At 38.3% G+C, this 20,050-nt stretch overlaps 1 protein-coding gene across 1 annotated transcript in view; it reads left to right on the top strand.

Annotated features, from left to right (window-relative positions):
* srrm3 (serine/arginine repetitive matrix 3) overlaps positions 1 to 20,050 on the top strand; it is a 46,729-nt gene that overhangs the window by 17,178 nt on the left and 9,501 nt on the right. Inside the window, exons 8-13 of the mRNA XM_042499506.1 lie at positions 135 to 137; positions 1,438 to 1,506; positions 6,842 to 6,877; positions 7,102 to 7,152; positions 8,856 to 8,963; positions 12,126 to 12,291. Of these exons, the coding sequence (XP_042355440.1) occupies positions 135 to 137; positions 1,438 to 1,506; positions 6,842 to 6,877; positions 7,102 to 7,152; positions 8,856 to 8,963; positions 12,126 to 12,291 (433 nt within the window). The remainder of the gene's footprint in view (positions 1 to 134; positions 138 to 1,437; positions 1,507 to 6,841; positions 6,878 to 7,101; positions 7,153 to 8,855; positions 8,964 to 12,125; positions 12,292 to 20,050) is intronic.

Here is a 20,050-nt window from a genome sequence, read left to right as displayed (position 1 = left end):
GAGCCATCGGATACTGCAGTTTAGGAGCGAGGGGGAAAATATTAGGGAGTCATTAGCAAAGCGTCTCATCTTCTGTTGTCTCTGGACGAGGTCAGCAAATAAAAATCAAAAAAAAAAAAAGAGTGAGAGAGGAGGAGGTGATGCTACCGAGGAGAAAGGATGGGAGGAGCAGGGAGGAGGGTCCTGCACTTTGAAGCTTTATTTAGATGCTTTTTTATGCACTCTTTTTTTTTTACCCCAAAAAACATTTTTCAAAACTTAGAAATTGTGATGTTTAAAATATGAGTAATTGTTCGTAATTATTACTGAGTAGAAACAGAATTCTTCACAACTGCTATCATTAGACATTCATTTACTAGAAACGGAAAAATACTCTGTATTTTTGATAAAAGTGGCAGAATTTAGTACATTTTTGTCACGTGTAAGTATGAACAGATTATTAGATCCAGGGCTTTTTATATTTATTAGGGACTGTTCGTTATTTATGAGAGGGGAGGAGGTGGTGAGGCATGTCAAATAAGTCTTAAAGCGCTGGGGAGGGACTTAAGTTATCTTGCATTATTTTGGCTTTGAGGAAGGGCATACAACTTTAATTGGCTGAATCTTTTAATTATTTTATCTCTGATGTAATTTTTTAAAAAAATATGTATATATATGTATGGGCCCGTGGGTTCGGAAGGCATATTTTCTTTTTTTATGTTGTTGTTCTTTCTTTTGTTTTATTTATTTATTTATTTATTTTGATGATTTAAAAAAACAAAACATTTCAATGTTTTAGGTAATTTTTTTGCTTTTCAACTTTTTTGGCGATTTTTATTTTCTTAGTTTTGGTGATTATTTTTTAAGTGGCAGTTGTTCTTCTTTAAACATTTTTGGGTGAATTTTATTTTATTTTCAATCTTTAGTGACTTGTTTTAAAGTGACGTTTTCTTTTTTTAAAAATTTCTTTAAAAAAAGTTTAATCCTTTTTTTGGTAATTTTTTTGGTGATTTAAAAAAAAAAAAAAAAAAAAAAAAAGCCTTCTAAACCAACGGGATGCCAAAACAAAAAATTTCCAAAATACAAATAAATCTGAACATACTGAAAAAATCTTAAAGTTATCTGGATTTCGACAGACAAACGCTTCCTGCACATATTTATATTTACATGTTTAGATCCCGGGCTGTTTATTAGACACTGGGCTGAAGCCTGGATGTCCAGGAATAATGACGCCACTGTAGAGCAGAAAGGCAGAGAGACAAAGAGACAAAGAGACAGAGAGACAGACAAAGAGACAGAGAGACAGAGATCAGCTGTCTCCTCCGCGTGCAGAGATCCTCTGAGGTGTGATGTAACGCCGCTCGGTGACGAAGGGAAAGACACAAGTTGGCAGCAATCTGAGGCTCGTTTTGCATCTTTGTCACGACGTGCAAATTCTCCCCTTCTCTCCATCGAAAGGTTCGGCAGCTCGTCGCCAACTCACAGAGAGAAGAAGAAAAAGAGCGGGAAGAAACACAAGAGAGACAGGTGAGTGCGAGTGTCGTCATCAGTGACATGAGAAAGACTCAGAGGTTTTTCAGCCCGCCGCACAGGGACGGATGTGACGGGGACAAGGGAGGAAAGGTGGGGAGAAAAAGAAAGGGAAGACTTTAAGATAGATGAGAAGAAAATAAAAGGGGAAAGAGGGAAATGAAGAAGGAAAGATAAACAGGAGAAAAGGGAAGAGAAAGAGCAGGAGGACTAAAACAAAAGAGGAGAGCAAGAAAAAATAAAGTGAAAATGAAAGAAGAGAAGAAGAAAAGGGAAGGAGGAAAAATGAGGAGAAAAAGGAGGGTGAAACTGGAAAAGAGGAACAGGGTAAAAAAGGAAGAATAAGGAGGTGAAAGAGAAAAGGATGAAAGATTAGAAAAGTAAGAAAAGAAAAACAGAAAAGGTATGTTAACCGGAGGAAAGGTGGAAAAATAAGAAGGAAAAGAAAGAAGGAAGGCAGAGAGGAGAAACGAGGAAAGACGATCCTAAAAAAAGGGATGAAGAAAAGGACAGGAAAAAAGGAGAAATGAAAAAAGAAAATGAAAAATTAAAAAACTGTTGAAGTAAAAGGAAAAAAAGACAGAACGGGAAGAGAAGGTGAAGGAAAGGAAAAGAGGAAAATAAAATCGAACAAGAGTGGAAAGAGGGAAAGACAGGAAGAAAGGGAATGTGAAAACAGAAAAGGAGAAAAGATAAGAGGGAAAAGGAAGAATGAAAATGTGAAGGAAGTGAAAAAGTAAGGAGGAATGACGGGAAGTAAAACGAAGAGAAGAAAGGAAGAAAAGAAAATGAAAAGAAAGAAAGGACTAAAACAGGAAGAAAAAAGAAGTAAAAAGGAAACATTTGAAGTAAAAAAGGAGGGAGAAAAAGATAGGAAGAAGGAAAACATGGGAAGAAAAAAGGTAAAGAAAAAGAAGTGAAGAAAAAAGTAAAAAAAAAATGGTGAGGGGAGGAGGAGAGACCAAATGAGAGAAGGAAGAAAAGAAAGACAGAAGAAAGAGGTAAAGATGAGAAGAATGAAAGAGGGAGATGGAAAAAAAGGAAAGGAGGAGGTGAAAAATGAGAGAGATGAGAAGAAAAGAAAGAGTGAAAGGAGGAAAAGGTGAAAAGAAAGAGAATGGATGAAAGGGAGGCGGGAAGGGAGGAGAAAAAAAGAAGGAGCTCATCAGCAGGAAGTGGTCCAGCGCCTCCGGACATCACCACGACAACCAGCAACCATAGAGAGCGTCTCCTCTCTCTGCTCCTCCTGACTCGAGGGGAGCAGAGCTAAATGTGCTGCTCTAATGACCCCGCCTGCTCCCCCCCCTGCCTGCTCCCCCCCCGTCCCCTCGTACACCACCCGAGAAAAATTAGCCTCTCACCAAACGGCTGAGCATCACTGCACCTCCTCGCTCCTGTTTCACACCTCCCGTCCGTCCAGTCCTCCTCCCATTGATCTTTTCCCACTCCTCCTCATTGCTGCAACTCCTCGCTCCTGTTTCACTCTTCCCATCCATCCTGTTTCATGCCTTCATCCATCCACACCTCCTCCTCCCATCCATCTTGTCCTCCTCCTCATCCCTGCTCCTCCTCACTCCTGTTTCACACCTACCATCCATCCAGTTCTCCTCCTCATCGCTGCAATTACTTGCTCCTTTTTCACTCCTCCATCCATCCTCCTATCCATCCAGTCCTCCTCCTCCTAATCACTACACCTCCTTGCTTCTGTTTCACACCTCCCATCCATCCGGTCCTCCTCCTCATCCCTGCTCCTCCTCACTCCTGTTTCACACCTCCCATCCAGCCAGTCCTTCTCGTCGCTGCAATTACTTGCCCTTTTTTACTCCTCCATCCATCCTCCTATCCATCCAATCCTCCTCTTCCTTATCACTGCACCTCCTTCACACCTCCCATCCATCCAGTCCTCCTCCTCCTCGTTGCAGCAACTCCTCGCTCCTTTTTCAGTCCTCCCATCCATCCAATCCTCCTCCTCCCATCTATCCAATCTTCTCACCTCGCTCCTATCTCACACCTCCCATCCGTCCATCCCATCCTGCTCCTTCTTATCACTGCACCTCCTTGCTCCTGTTTCACACCTCCCATCCATCCAGTTGTCCTCTGCATCATCAGTGCACCTCCCTCCGGTTTCACATCTCTTAGCCTTCCTGCGCCTCCTCCTCCTCATTACTGCACCTTCTCACTCCTGTTTCTCACCTCCCATCCATCCTGCACCTCCTCTCTCCTCATCCCCACGCCTCCTCTCTTCTCCTCTACCCTCATCCACACACCTCCTCTCTCCTCCTCCCTGCACCTCCTCTGTCCTCCCTCCGGCCTCACAGTGGAGCTGCTCTGCATTGCAGGTGCTGTTGATGTATGAATAATGTATAGAGGGAGCAGAATACAGAGTTCCTCCCCGGAGAGTCGCCTCCTCCCTCGATGTTGGAGCTAAAAATTTGTGCCACTGCTCCTTTGTAACTCCCTTTAATGAATCTAACGGCTTCAATGAGCTCATGTGGAGGATCCTCCTCCTCCTTAGAGTTGAGGGTGTTTTCTGTGACCAGAGAGTGAGTGAGGAGGAGTGAGGAGGAGAGAGGAGGAACGAGGAGGAGCGAGGAGTAGACCCTCATCCACACTCTTTCACTCGGACCTCTTGGAGACGTCTGTGCAGCCTAGTTTTAGCAGGAAATTGGTAAAAAAAAAAAAAAAAAAAAAAAAAGAAAGAAAGAAAGAAAAAAAATGATCTCAAATAAACAATAAATAAAAAAATAAAGTAATATGCAAAACTGTTACATAATTTTGAATATAAAATTATTTTAATTATTAATATCTTTTTTTGGACATGTCCTGGATTATTTTCTATTAATCCCCATCTTTTTTTTAACATTGATTTAACATTCATGATTGTTACTGATTTCTTGCAATTTGTGGGACATTTCTTGCCAAATTGCTTTTTGCCTTTTCCCCAGTTTTTTTTAAAGAAATGTCAAATTTCAAATTAAAATAGCTTAGCTTTCAGAGGGTCAAATATCCAACTTAAAACTAACTTCACGCTTTTGGCAATTTTATTGTCACGTTACTGATTTCTTGCAATTTTTTTTTAAACATTTCTTGCCAAATTGCTTTTCCCCCCAGTGTTTTTTTTAAAATTTAATTTCAAATGAAATTCAAATATACAGTATATATATCAAATATAATTCTTATAGGTTATATTTTGTTATCGGAGCATGCACAGTGCATACAGCGGGCTGCACACAGATGTCTGCGTGGACACAGACAATGAAGTGGCGATGGTGGGAGCTTTAGGTACCCAGCAGGAGGTGAGGTGTGAGATGAAGCTGCGACCAGAGAAGAAGAAAGCGCTCTCCACAATAACGCCTCACGGTCCCGCGCCGATTCCCTCCAGCGGGGAAACATGTGCCGCCACAGCTCTGAGTCACACCTCAGCCTCATATATACGTTACAGCGACAGCTTTATTACTCCCCTCTCAGTGGATCAACACACTTTGTGCTGCCGCTGCCTCCCACTCCTCTGCGCGCTGTAGGTGTGTAAAGCAGCAGGGGGGATGAAGTGCTGCTCTGGAAAATAGCAGCAACTCAGCCCGGCCTGACTAATCACCATGGAAACTGCAGCCAGGGTGAAAGTGATACGGAGGTGATGTGTCAGTTGAACGCTGAGGACTGAGGGATGGCCGGCCTCCCCGTCATTATGCTACTGTTCGCTCGATACGCGGTCAAAGGAAAAACTGGATCTCGTCTTGTTATCGCAGGCAGCTGCATTTTCTGCTGTGATGTGAGCGTGACTTCCACATCCCGAAGAGCAGCGAGCGAAGAGCCCTGAGTGAGAGCTCCCCGCGGACTCCTCTGCATACATGCATGTGATTTAGATTACATGCACATCATTAAGGGGTGCAGAAATACACGCGGAAATATTCTATTTAGGAGCGAAAATACACGATTCTCCTGCTGTTCGCACAATCTTTAACATGAACTGAGACAAAACGACGCTGCGCCGTGTGTCATCAGATGTACACTGATATTTTATTGCATTTATGCATTGGTAAAGAAGTATTCAGATCCTTTACTTAACGTGATTTCTTAAAAAAAAAAGAAAAGAAAAGAAAGAATGCAATGAGCAACTTAAGAAATTACCCAAAAATTAACAAACAAAAAAAGCTGAAAAGAAAAGAAAAAGTGTGTATGTATGTGTGTATATATATGTAATTGTTCAGAAAACTATATTTATAGTTATCATAATTACATATTTAACGTTATGTTACAGAATTCTTATTATTTAGCACTTTTTTCAGGCCATGTCTTTTTTTGTGTGTTTGTTTTTATGACATTTTTTCATTTATTTAAATTATATCTTATAATTTACCCACCACAGCTTATTTTCAAGCTATTTTTATGTCAGCTTTTACTATTTATTTATTTTTTCATTTATTGTTATTTACTGATTTATCTATTTATTTTGCAATTTTCTGGATATTTCTTGTCAAGTTGCTTATTGCATTTTTCTTCATGTTTTCAAAAGAAATCAAACCAATTTTCTTGGATTTTAGAGGATTGAATTGTTTGTCTGAATGCAGACCAACAAAACCCAAAATATCAGTTTTGATATTGATCCAGGTTTTAAAGGGTTAACTCCTTTATATCATGTTGGGTAGTTTAATCTACAGCAGTGCATCATGTTATTTAGCATCATCATGTGTTTGACACCCCCTCCATGATTTTGCAGGTTTTTTGGGGGGATTGCTGCGGTCTAAAATGTCTCATTTCACAGCAGTTTCTCTAAAAGCTGTAATTCATGTTGCAAAGTTTTAAGACTTTTTGCATGTGTGGGTTAAAAACAGTTGTTTTTTTTGCCATTAAACAACAAAGGCAACTTCCAGTGAGAAAAATATAAAACACATTGTTTTGGCTTTGTGATTTTTACACTAACGTCACCGTGAACCTGCATATTTAATCTAACTCACCTTGATTCATTTGACACGTGTAAAAAGATGTGAACTCAAACAGCCTCCGACATGCTGATTTGTTTGTGCTCACAAGTTGAAGTTATTCTCAGCGTAGAAAAGTGTTTGCCAGTCGACGACTTTGGTTATGTGTACCGTCACACTTTCGATTTTGGGTCCAGCCTCCAGCAAATTGTCCGAAATACCTTCGATGTCCTAGAATTTATTTCAAGAAGTGAGTTTAATAATTCCCAGAACCACCTCAAATCTGGAGCGTGGGTGTAAAAATAACCTTTTTCTGGGATCAGACACCTGGTCCACATGTGTGGCATTACTGTGTATGAATTGTTCAGTTTATCATGATGATGATTGTGTTTTTTTTTTTTTTTCCTTTTTAGATCTGCATCCGGCTCCAGGAAAAAGAGGAGATACAGGTGTGTACGGGACAAGAATAAAACACAATACATTCTGACATGCATAACACGTGTAAGGTGTGTGTTATTGTCATTTCTGCCTGCTGATTGTTCAAAAGACAATGCAGCCCATGTGGGTGAGTGGTACACTGAGTTTCCTTTTTTTGGGTTTTTTTACAGCTGGTGTGAGTGTGTGTTTGCCGTGTTTTAAAGCTTCGTTATCTCACGTGTGACATTCGTTTCAGATCTGGCAGCCCAAAGAACAAACACAAAGACAAGAACAAACAGAAGAAGAGGTGAGACGCACACACAGTCATTATAAAAAAACATGGACGGTGGATCAAAGTATCACCAAAAAAATGAATAGGGGATTTTTTTCTTTTTTTAATGACTGCTTTGTTTTTAATGATACTTTAAGTATTTGGATATTTTGAGTCAAAATGACAAGTATAAAAAAATATGTAATATATTTTAAAGCAGCATTTTATTCACTGATATGAGGTAATTATTCATAATATATATATATTTTAAATGACTATTTGTTGTCATTTTAACCATTAGGTGATTTCTGCATTAAGATTCTTCATCTATTGAATGGACAAAGAAAAAAAACATAATAAATTTCCCTAATTGGAAAAAAAAAGCTAATGATTTTTGAGTGCATTTAGAGTAGAAAGCCATCATTACGATTTTTTTATGTGTGTGTGTGTGTGTGTGCGTAAGTTTCAGCTGGTTGCAATCTGCAATCCTCGTCAGGCGGGTTTCCGTTAACCCTCAAATTGTGCAAATTGAAACTGAATATAAAATACGTCTAATGGAAGCACAACAATTTCTGAAAAACTGCCATTTATTGCAAAATAAGTTTTTATGCTCGCATGAGGTGGTATTTCATGCAATTTGAAAAAGCCCTATTTTGCAAAAGTGCAGTTTCTAGGTCACATGATGCTATGGCTAGGTGCTCTTCAGTAGGAACTGGCTCCCTCGTGCTGCAGCAGGAGCTACAAGAGCTGTTATTGCATCACATGACTCTGAGAAAGTTAAGTGGATCATCTAGAAATTTTAAATCCAAATTTACTCTGTAAAATCGTGGACTATCAGTTCCTAGAAATCCCTCATACGTGGTCGCTCTCACATAGAAGGGGCTCGCCTTTCCATTATTGCTCGCATAAACTGCATTGTATCGTATCGTATCGTATCATATCGTATCGTATCGTATCGTATCGGCTCGTATCGGCTCGTATAACACGCCTACGTGGCCTTGGATTGGAAATAATGACGGCTAGTGCGGTGGCTGCAATAGAAATAGAACTGCTAACATCCATCGCCATGGTTACTGGGATGTTATCACCGGAGAAGCCACAGAACATCACTCAGTGGAAACGCAAACATCTCGAAACTGTGTTTTATCGACGTTTTGAAAATATCACTCAAGTTTTGCACAAATCTGTAATGTAAACCCGCCAAGACCCTTAAATCTCACACACTTCACCTTTAATATTCAGCTGACAGAAACACATACATGTTTTTAAGTATATAAAGCTTCCTTATTGTTAAATTTTTAAATCCAGTGCACAGTGTGTAAGAGTGAGCACAATTTATCCTCTGCACACAGTAAAACAAACAATGGTCTCAGCTCTCAACAATGGGTACAATTGAAATCACGTTCAGTGTCTCATAAATTTATATTGGTGTTTTACCTCCATTATCTGCCACTGCGGCTCTGTGAGAATGTTAATGACTGTAAAGCGCAGCGTGAATCTCCTAATGTGTGAGCTCAGCGCTGTGCGTTACATCGCACCGTCTGCATTAGAATATAGATTGAAAGTGTTTGTCAGTGCATGAACTGTTTTACATATCAGCAGACTGTCGCCTGAGCTCGCCGTGGAGTGTGTCCCTGTGATGTATGTGTACATACAGCACGGCTTTATGTGTGTGTGTGTGTGTGTGTGTGTGTGTGTGTGTGTGTGTGTGTGTGTGTGTGTGTGTGTGTGTCCACCAGGTCCCCTGGTGAGACCCCCGGCAGGAGTTCCCAGCGTCAAGGCAGCTGCTGCAGCTCCCGCAGCGCCTCCCTGTCCTCCACACGAAGCACCTCCAAATCTCCTGCCAGGTACACTTCTCAGCAAACACACACACACACACACACACACCACACACACACACACATTGTGTAACACATTTTAAGTCTTAACTAAAAAATTTTAAAAATTAAAAGTAATAATAACAGTATTATTATTATTATTATTATTATTATTATTATTATTATTATTATTATTATTATTATTATTATTATTATTATTATTATTACGATTATTATTATTATTATTACGATTATTATTTATTATTATTACGATTATTATTATTATTATTATTACGATTATTATTATTATTATTACGATTATTATTATTATTATTACGATTATAATGATAATTGTTGTTATTAATTGTTATTATTTTTAACTTTATTTATAGGGAACTTTTCATACAAGGGATGCAGCTCAAAGTGCTTCACAATAAAAAATGCAACACAAAAAAACAAAACAGGTGGTGATAAAATATAAAAGTGAAGGTAAGAAAAATAAGGGAATTGATATAAAATAATAACTTCAAAAATTACATCAATTAAGGATATATCCTTTGTTTTTGACAGAAATCAAACCATTTTCTCAGATTTCACAGATACAGTGCTTGTGAAAGGCATCTGAATGCTGTTAAAGGGTTAAAACATATCTTTTTAAACTTGCATATTCAGTCACAGTTAACCTTTGTACTCAATGATTGTACACACTGCAAATTTGTCTTCTCCATTATATTGTTTTTATACTTTTGTTTTCTAATTCTGCCTTGTAAGGTGACCCTGAGTGTTTTGAAAGACGCCTACAAATCAAATTATAATTTTTTTTTATAATTTATTAATAATTTTATAGTTTATATAAAACAAGTGTATCTTTTTTTAACGATTAATAATAATATTTTACCAGGAAAAAAAAAGACAGAAATAACTTTTCGAGGGCATTAATAGCAAAAAAAAAAAAGCAACACTTTTTAACTTTTAAAAAAAATTAAAATTTTTAAGTGTCTGTCTGAGTCTCTTGAAGGGCTCATTTTTCTCCCAACTCCCTATGGCCCCCCCACCATATATATATATATATATATATATATATATATATATATATATATATATATATGTATATATACCCCTACACCACACACACACATATCAACACCTACACAGGTATTGTTCTCCTCGCTGTGGTTTCCCTGGTGACCGCCGCTGTCTCTCTCATTGACTCTCGGTCCTCGGGGGATATATTAGGACATAAATGGTGCTCTTATAATAAACCCATTAAATGTCTGTAATGCCACTCTGCGCTCATATCGAGTTAGATATTGATTCTTGGAAACACGTTCATTTTATGTAGAATGGATTGGGTTATTTTTCTTTTTAAAAATCTGGATTTACTAAATGTTTAAAGAAAAAAATCTGTAATTTTTTAACCGGTATTCTTTTTTTATATTCCCTGTGTGTTTTTGTCAGTTACTAATGTGTACATCTGATTCTGATGATGGGAAAGTTTCACAAACACAAAAATGGACAGACTCCAAACCTAATTTTGATCATATCTACCACTATAGAAGACATTAAAAATAAAAAAAGCCATCAAACAAACCATAGTTTTAAGAGGTTCCATATACGCTCTAATTAATGTAATGTTTAATTTCAAATTCAAATCAGCTTTATTGGCATGAAAGTTTGTAACAATTTTGTCAAAACAAAATAACAGATTATTAAATTATTATATACATTACAGAAATATATTTTAGACACATATTATATACATTTTGTTTCAGTTACATAGAAACATTTAGTGTAGAACTTGTTTCTATTCTATGTTCTGTGTTATAAATTGTATATACCTGGCATTAATGTATTTTGTTTTCTGTAAATAAATGATTTCAAAAAACAAAACAAACAAAACCTCTTCCATACAAAACAGGAAAATGAAAAACAGAATTTGCAAAAAAAAAAAACCAAAAAACATTAGGACCGTTATTTGACTTTGGTTTTCTCATTTTTTGGTTATTTGATTCTGACAACAAAAATGGAAAAAAATGGGTCAGTTTTTCCGTTTTTATTTCGGATTTGAAGGTTTGAACGAAAAAAACGAGCTGAATGAGCGTACCTTACAGCCGTAGCCAACGTCGTTACGCCCCTTCGCGAAGCCCCGCCCCAGAGCGGCCACTGTCCAATCCTACCTTAGCAACTGTAACTATGCGCGGGAGGTCAAGCTGCCGAAGCGGTGGTCTCAGGCTGACGCTGCAAGTCTGACAGCGGATTTCTGGCTTTCCCAAAGCAGTAGACCCAAAAATAAAGATGTCGGATATGGATTAAACAATGCGGAAGAGCACATGAACAGCTGAATCCATCAAAGATCAATAAAAACAACTGCGTTTGTTCCGAGGTAAGATGCTAACTAACGCTAGCTAACGCTAGCTTTGCGGCTTAGCTAACGCTAGCTTTGCGTGCTAAGTTAACGCTAGCTTTGTGTGCTTACTTGACGATAGCTTTGCGTGCTAAGCTAACGCTAGCTTTGCGGCTTAGCTAACGCTAGCTTTGTGTGCTTACTTGACGATAGCTTTGCGTGCTCAGCTGACGCTAGCTTTGCGTGCTAAGCTAACGCTAGCTTTGCGTGCTCAGGTGACACTAGCTTTGCGTGCTAAGCTAACGCTAGCTTTGCGTGTTCAGCTGACGCTAGCTTTGTGTGCTAAATTTGAAAACGTTATCAAACAAAAACGGCTGAATCGATGGATCCAGCTGTTCATTTGGTCTTTCACATTGTTTTATCCATATCTGACATCCTTCGTCTTCTATAAAAGTGAAAAATTTGCCCCCCCCCCCCACACATTTTGTGATGGGCTGTCAGACTTGCAGATCCTGGTTCCGGTCAATTCCGCCAACAAATGTCATTGTGAGTGTAGCTCTCACATTCAAATTGTAGACCTTTCCGTTGACTTCTCTCTGATATTTATTAACATTTTCTTCAGATATTTGATATTATTTCCTTTGTAATATCTCTCACTGATGTGGTTGAAAACTCCATATTTTACATGCTTGGAGCAAAAAGCTTGTCAGGCATAGCAACAGTAACTAAGGAGCAGCACAGCGTGGTACACTGATTTTAACATTTTCAATCAAGACATGTCAGCATGCATTACTCTAAAATTTCTCTGTAGTTGCTTGAACCATCATTCTTCGCTCTGTCCCTCTCAGACTGAACTCCAAGCACAAGACGGATGGACAGAAGGCGTCCGGCACCTCGCTGTCCCCGGGCACCAACACTCCCGCCGCCTGGCACAACGGCGACCATACCCAGCAGCGGAGCCGCAACGGCAAGGCCGGCAGACTCAACCACGGCGAGGGCGAGAAAGGGCACGATGTATGTAATCTCCTCTATTTTGCTCCCACACCCCCCACCCTCCCCCACCCACTCCAACGGTATCTGCCACAGTCTCTACTACTGAGTTTGATCTTGCTCCTTTTGTGTTGGTTGACATGAATTCTCATCTTGTTTGACACTGAAAGATTTTCATTCTTTTATCAGCTCTTCCCAGGGGCGTAGGCCAGTTTTCTTTATTATTAGTGTTATTATTTTTGACGTCTAACAGACACTCCTGTCCTGTGTGAAACTTGCCGCTCCTGCTGCTTTGTTTCTGGCTCTCTTTGACTCCTCTGCCATCTTTTTTTTGTTTGTTTGTTTTGTTTAGTTTAGTTTATTTGTTCTTGTATGCCGGTAACAGAGGGAGGGAGCAAAGAGAAGAAAGGCTCTAGTGTTTTATGTTCAGCGCACATCGTCTGAGTCAAAGTTAGCGCACCTCGGATGGAAATATGAGCCACACAATGTTTCCAAAAGAGTAAGCAAAAAGATGTTTTTTCCTGCGAGCAGCTTTCTGTTTTGGACACAGATAAAGTTCAGACAGAACTTCAAACATTTGCTCCCCCCCAAAGGTTGATGCCCGTGAAGAAATATCAGAAAAAACAGCGTCTATCAGGAAAAATAAGTTTTACCGCAGATAAACTCACAATTAGCAAATGTTGCAAAAGTCAAAATCAGGCGTTGGATGGATAACAATTTCTCCCTGAACCGACACATCCAGTCACTTCTGGAAAGTTTTGATCCAAGTATGCAAACAATGATCTGTAACAAGGTGCAGCTCCCAAATTCAGATATTGTTTGACAATGTGATTAAGGTCCTAAATTAATGTTTTTTCATTGCGTTGATCGCTGGCCCTGCTACAGCCGGTATCTCCGGGACGACATTATGTCATGATGGCACACACACAGACTCACAAGGTCAAAACAGTACCTGTCGTTTTGATATTGTTGTGGCCGGTAAATGATATCCAGTATTTCTCATTTTGCTCTCATTGTGTCTTTGAGATCAAATCACAGCTCAGAAAACAAAGTAATGACATGAAATGAGTTTCAGTGTCCAGCAGAGAGCAGCATCGACCTGCCAGGAATAAATGCAAAGCACTTAGTTTACAGGAGATAGTGCAGGGAGGCGTTCACTCTTTTAACCCTTTGAAACCTTAACAAATTGGTTAGACAAGGCAATGACCAACGTGGTAAGAAATGTCCTACAAACTTTGAAAAAAGTAAAAAACAAGAAAAAAATCCTGAAAATTTACAAAGGAGGAAAGATTATTAGATAATTGTCAAAATAAATAAAATAAAAGAGAAAAATGTCCATTCTGGACATTTTTCTTAATATTATTATATGTATATTTAGAATTATTTTACAGGACAAAAAAGTTGTCATGTAGATTGTTTCCCCCATCCCTTCCTTAGGGTCATTTCATTCTAAGTACGTTTGCTTATTTTTTTTTTTTTTTTTACAGGTAATTTTCTTATAACTTTTTACTACTTTCTTGATAATTTTTCTTCTGTCAAAAATGTTAAATATATAATAATAATAATACTAAATATAATTTCTGGACATGTTTTTCTTAATTCTATATTAAAAATAAATTTTGAGGATTTTTTCTTGTTACCTTTACTAACTTATCAAAGTTTGTGGGACATTTCTTGCCAAGTTGCTCATTGTCTTCACCCCATGTTTTTGAGACAATTCAAACCAATTTGCTTCGGTTTCAAGGTTTTAAACAAAATTGAATTGAACGACATCACAATCACAATCTGATATTTAACTGGAAGTAACGTAAACTTCTTTGTTGAATTTATTTTCATGTCGCCATTTTGAATTCTCCATATGGGCGATCTGCATCCAAAAGCTTTTGTGCAGCTGAGTTTGGGTAATAAAAGGTTTGTTCTCAAAATAAAAAACAGCACCACATACTGTCTACAACAGGCTCTTAAAGCATAAAGTGTTGTAAATGATATACATGTTTTCAGTTTGGACCTGCTCCTTTGAAAATCGTCTCTGATTACTGAAGAGAGTTTTAATCTCGTCCTATTATAGAAACAGCTTTGCTCTCTAAATGGATCATCAGAGCTGCAGCAGGATGTCGGCTATTATGTTGAAAAGAAACAAAACACAGTCAGAGAGATGGGCTCGCCTGTAAAATAATCTGTTGAATAGGCGTCTAAACGGGCTGCGAACCTCCCGTAAACACTCATTCCAGAGAGCTGATGTCTTCTTTTGTCTCCTCGCATGTGTCTATGAGGTCTTATCTGGTCTCTCTCTCTCTCTCTTTCTCTGCTTATTTCATTCATTACTGTTTCTTTTTTGTTCCTTTATGAGTTGAAGTGGTATTTACCCATGAATAAATGCCCAAATCTCTCTGTCTCGTTTATATAAAAAGCACTCAAATGCTTTGGAGCTGGACCAAGTAGGTTAACTGGGTATGTGTCCTAGTTTCTTCTTGTCAATACAGTTGTGTTTCTTCTCAAGCACACGCTCTGCTCAGTGATAGCTCCTCCTCTCCTCCAGGCGTCCGACAGCTCCTGACAAACCGCCAGGAGTTAAACGCTCTGTCAAGACCCGACGTGACGATACGTGGTGCGCACGTGCAGAAAGGTCGGCTTTCTTTATGGACAAACCACATCACGATCTGACTTGTCACAGCCCGAGTATTTTTATATTGTTTATTTTGGTAAAATGTTAGTGTAGGTAGAAATATTTAATACAGTGAGATAAAACAAAAGTATTATTTCAACAAGCACAGGCTTACCTCATGGGGCTTTTCCTCCGTTGTCAATATTGTTTTGTGTGACATTTTTCACAGCGTCTGAGCTATTACAGAAAAAATGTTTGCTTCATGTACATGATGTAATTCTTTGGCCCTTTGAGTTCGAGTGAGTAAAATGCGTGTTAAAAAAGTAAAAGTATACAAACTTTAAGTATCTACTTGAGCACTGATTCTTAAAATAAATTCAAAAATAGCCAATAAACTCTCATATGCTTAAAATGCCATCCTCCATTATTTTGATATTTAGAAAAACCTAAATAAAACAGCACACAAATAAACAAACACAGTAAGACCCCACTTGGAAAAATAAATAAAAAATATTTACAAACATACCTGTTCACCCAAACAGCCTACAAAGTCAATGCGGTTTAATTCTGTAGTACATTATCCACGCTGTACGCACTCCTACAGTGTATTAACTGAAGTGTAATGTGAGTTAGACAAGAGATGGACAGAGAGCCAGGTAAATTAATATACATAGCAGACAGGTCAGTTTAACTCAGGAGGCAACACAGATAGATATGTAATTTATAATTATAATTTTGATAATTTTGCCATGTCTTAAAAAAAGATCCCCTGATTATACATTTAATTTTTTCAAGGCTCAACTAAATAACTAAATTTAATTCCAACAAGTGACCAGTGTCATGTTCAATTTTCTGCATTTATAACGAATGGAAATTAGTTCAGAATTAACTTTGTATTTGTTTACTAGGGCCTCGCGTCTGTAACTATGTGGTTTGTCCAAGTGGTGTAGCCGTAACTAGCTGCACGTGCGCACCTCGAATCACGTTGGGACCCACATCGGGTGTTGACACACTCCTCTCTTCTGCTTTTCTCTACCATGTCGATGTGCATGTGGCCCCTAGGTGGCAGTGTGTCCTCTGTCCCTGGCGTTTTTGTCTCTGCTCTCAGTGGCGAGGGAGGTCTGTTTGAGTTGGGATGTCGTGAGAGAGGAGCATTTAACTGGCTCACTTAGTTTTTTATAAGCAGCATGTTTTTTTAAGCGTCTAGGTGATGTTTCTGTTAATCTCCACCAAAATATTTGTGTCATGATAATCCCCAAACTGAGGGTGGTTCCATGTGACAGATCCTGAAACTGAAGCTGGATTTTCCTGCAGCAGTTGTGGTTTAGCAGCTCTGGTTGTCTCTCATCGTCTCAGTTTGTGTGTAGACCCGTTTGGAGCGTCTCGTCCGCTGAGTCGGGGAAACTCCCGGATGTTTCAGGTAGAAAAGCTTTGAGAAACGGTGCTCTTTGTGAGACGTTAAGCAGACATGCATTTGCCAAACCAGCAAGTGAGTCCTTCTCTATGAAGCCTTGTCTTTTGAAATACTGAAAATAATTTCTGTAGAGCGTAAATCTCACCTTTGTGCAGCTTTTCCAAGTTTGTTTCTGTGTGGAATTGGCTTCTTGCTAAATCTAATAAATCAAAATAACTAAAATAACAGCAAAATAATTAAAAGAAAAAGTCCTCATACATGCCCCAAATATGAGAGATTTGAACTACAAAATGTTTTTTGCATGAAAAATGATTTACATGATAAAAAGAAGTAGTTGCCAGTTAATGTTGAAATAAGAAATTAGTGGACGAATCGTTTCAGATGCACTTTTATATCAGAATCAGAATTGGGTTTTATCGCCAAGTACATTTACATATACAAGGAATTTGACTTTGTGTTTGATGCAAAACAATTAACATAAAGACAGAATAGAAAATAGTAAATTTAAATGGATGTAAAACACAGAGACAAAAATTCTAAAATGAAAAAAATAGAATGTAAAGAACTGAGGTGTATCTACAATTTTATATTTTTGGTTTATTTGCAAAAATCTTAATTTGTTAAGTAATTGTCTAATAATAGTAGCTGAGTAAAAAGTACAATATTTCCCTCTAAAGTGTAGTGGATTAGAAATACAATCTAGCATGAGATTAAAATACTCAAGTAACAGAAAAGTAATTTAATATTTACTCAATTACAGTACTTGAGTAAATGTAGTTAGTTACATTCCAGCACTGTTCAGCAGTAATTGGGACCAATGCACCAAGTATAGTAGTATTTCTGTAGCTCTGAAATATAACAATCCAGTTGTTATAATTACAATAAAACATCCTCTCAGTTTGATAAATTATATTCATGCATTTTTTAATGTTCTGTGAAAGCGAGATGGTTTTCTCTTATCTTAGTACTAGCGCTCTCGACCACTCGTGAAATGTTCTCTTAACTCAGAATAAAACAAAAATAAGAAAACATCTATGAATCCCAACTTACAAAAAAAGAACAAATCCTGGATACGAGCCAAAATAAGAGAAAATTTGTTGGTGTATTGTTTCGGTCATGAGGCCTTCTGTCTCCTTTGGTAAATACACAAGCTTAACGTCCCCACAGCTGCTTCCTCGAGCTTTTCCACGCAAAACATCGGGCGGTGTCTCCTGCACAGCGAAGGATTCAGTCCCAAACTGGGCCGCTCGTCCTCTTGCTCATTATTAATGGAAGTCTTCAGACACAAACGGACTGTCTGAAATAACTCAGACATTAACACGGTTATTATTCCAAAGGGATCTGAGACGTTTTGAACATAAGCTCCCTGCTGACGGCAAACAGATTAAACGGCATATCTGACTCGTTTCACCGTACGAGCCTGTGTTTTATAGAGATTAACACATTAACCCTTTGAGACCTGGATCGACATTGTTTTTCTTTTTATCTGCGTTCAGATGCTTTTCACAGATATTTTGAGCGCTGAGCAAATTGGTTTGATTTCTTTGGGAAAACATGGAGAAACAGGCAATGAGAAAGGTGAAAAGAAATGCCCCTCAATTTGCAAGAATTTTTTAGATTTAGATTTTTTTTATTTTTTTATCTTAAAAACCAAAGTAAATGTTACATTTATTATTTTTATGTCTATTACAATTGTCTTTTGCGATTGTTATGTTATTTTATTGTTACCATTATTGTTGCTGTGCATCTCTCCCTCTCTCTTCCTCCCTCTCTTTCTCTTCTCTCTCTTTCTCTTTCTGTACGTCATTTTGTCATCTACTGTAATTTTGTTGTTTTTTTGTTGCACATCTGTCCGTCCTGAAGAGGGATCCCTCCTCAGTCGCTCTTCCTGAGGTTTCCATCATTTTTTTTTCTCTGTAGTATGGTTTTTTGGGGAGTTTTTCCTTAGTCGATGTGAGGGTCTAAAGACAGAAGGATGCCATCTGCTGTTAAGCCTCCTGAGACAAACTGTGATTTGTAATCAGATGAAATAAGATAATCCTTTATTAGTCCTGCAGTGAGGACATTTGTATTGTTACAGCAGCCAGAAAATCACCAAAGAAAAATATAAATTTCCTTATTTAAAGCCAGTTTTCTGGTGATTTTCCTGTACTTTTACGTTTTTTTTCAAATCTTGGGGTAAATTTTTAATCAGCTCACTGCCTTCTTCCCATTTTTGAAAAGAAAACAAGCCGATTTGTTTGGGTTTCAAAGGGTTAAAATAAGATGAAAGTACAGAGTGGAGAAGCGCTGAAGAAAACCGAAACGTGACTGGGGTCTCTTTCAAATGTGCTGACTCTTAGTTGTCCATCTTAGCAGTGACTCTTTTTCCCTCCTCCTCCTCCTCCTCCTCCTCCTCCTCCTCCTCTACCTGTTCATCTGTGTCATGTGTAAATCACGTCTCACTTGCATTTTTTTCTTCCCACATATCTTTCACATCTGCCAGCTCTGCATGCCCTCCTCCTCCTCCTCCTCCTCCTCCTCCTTCTTCCTCCTCCTCCTCCTCCCTCCTAGCTCCTCTACTCCACATGGATGTCCACTAATATGACAATTAACTCTATCCGCTTACCACTATCCTCCTCCTCCTCCTCCCATTTTGATACAAATATGGCTGCATTTGTACAAGCGAAAAAGACAAAGCAAATCATGTAGTTTATAGCTTCATCCTTTGTTTCTAATTTTATTTTGACTCCCATCTGGATTTTTTTAAATTTTATTTTTACATTTTATTTTTCTTCCTCTCTTCTTATTTTCTTTGCACTTTTTTGGTTTCTTTCTTTCTTTCTTTCCTCCTCAGTCTCTGGACACAGTTTGTAGCTTTGATACTAAAAGAGGTCATTGTCTTTTTCCCATTTCGCTGCGGAGAACATTCCTTTCTCCTTTTTTCTTTTTTCTTTCTTTCCTTTTTTTTGTTGATATTGCATACGTGTCACTGATTGAAATGGAAGGTAGGTAACGCTTTGCCTACGCACGTGATCTTTATGCAGATGAGAATGTGACAAGCACCCTAGCCTGAGTGACGTCAATGTTTCTCTCTCTCTTTCTCTCTCTCTCTCTCTCTCTCTCTCTCTTTTATTTACCAATGGTCTTTAACCAAATTGATTTTACTCCATCAATTATGATTTGACTCTTTAAACGATTGGATTACGTAGAGCTCTGGTTTTTCTCTTTCCTCCTTAACTTCATTCTGAAGTCCAATATCCCGCTCTATCTTCCAGGTCCATTTCTCTCTTTCTTTCTCCACTTTTTGTTTTCTTTCTGTTCTGGTAGAATGCATTCCTGTTTGTCCAGCATCTCTCTGTTTGTTGGTGAATTAGTACATCCGTCTTATGATTTTTTTTCCCACCATATTGATTTCCACGACTGTTTCTAACAACTGTCATGAGCACCAGTGGTTGTGTGTTTTTCTCAGTTGTCCTCTCTGTCGTGGAGAACGGCTCTTCTTTCTGCAGAGGACCAGTCGGTGCTTTTGTTGTCTCTCAGATTACCAAGCAGTTCAGACAGCACATGATAAAGATGCATGCGCATTAGTTTTTTTTTTGTTTCACACAAAACGCCTTTTTTGGAAATTTACCCTCTTCCCATGAGCATCGAATAACTGTGCATCTCAAGTTTCAGTCCCAAACAGAGAACTGAATCCCTAATCCAACTTCTGCTTTCGTTTAATGCTTAAAGAAGAGGTTTTGGATATATTTTAACTCAGTTTATAGGATAAGGCTGGCATC

This window comes from Plectropomus leopardus, chromosome 13 (assembly GCF_008729295.1).
Source record: "Plectropomus leopardus isolate mb chromosome 13, YSFRI_Pleo_2.0, whole genome shotgun sequence".
NCBI classification, from domain to species: Eukaryota; Metazoa; Chordata; class Actinopteri; order Perciformes; family Serranidae; genus Plectropomus; species Plectropomus leopardus.
Note: the sequence above shows the minus strand (reverse complement) of the source record. Positions and strands in the feature narration are given on the sequence as shown.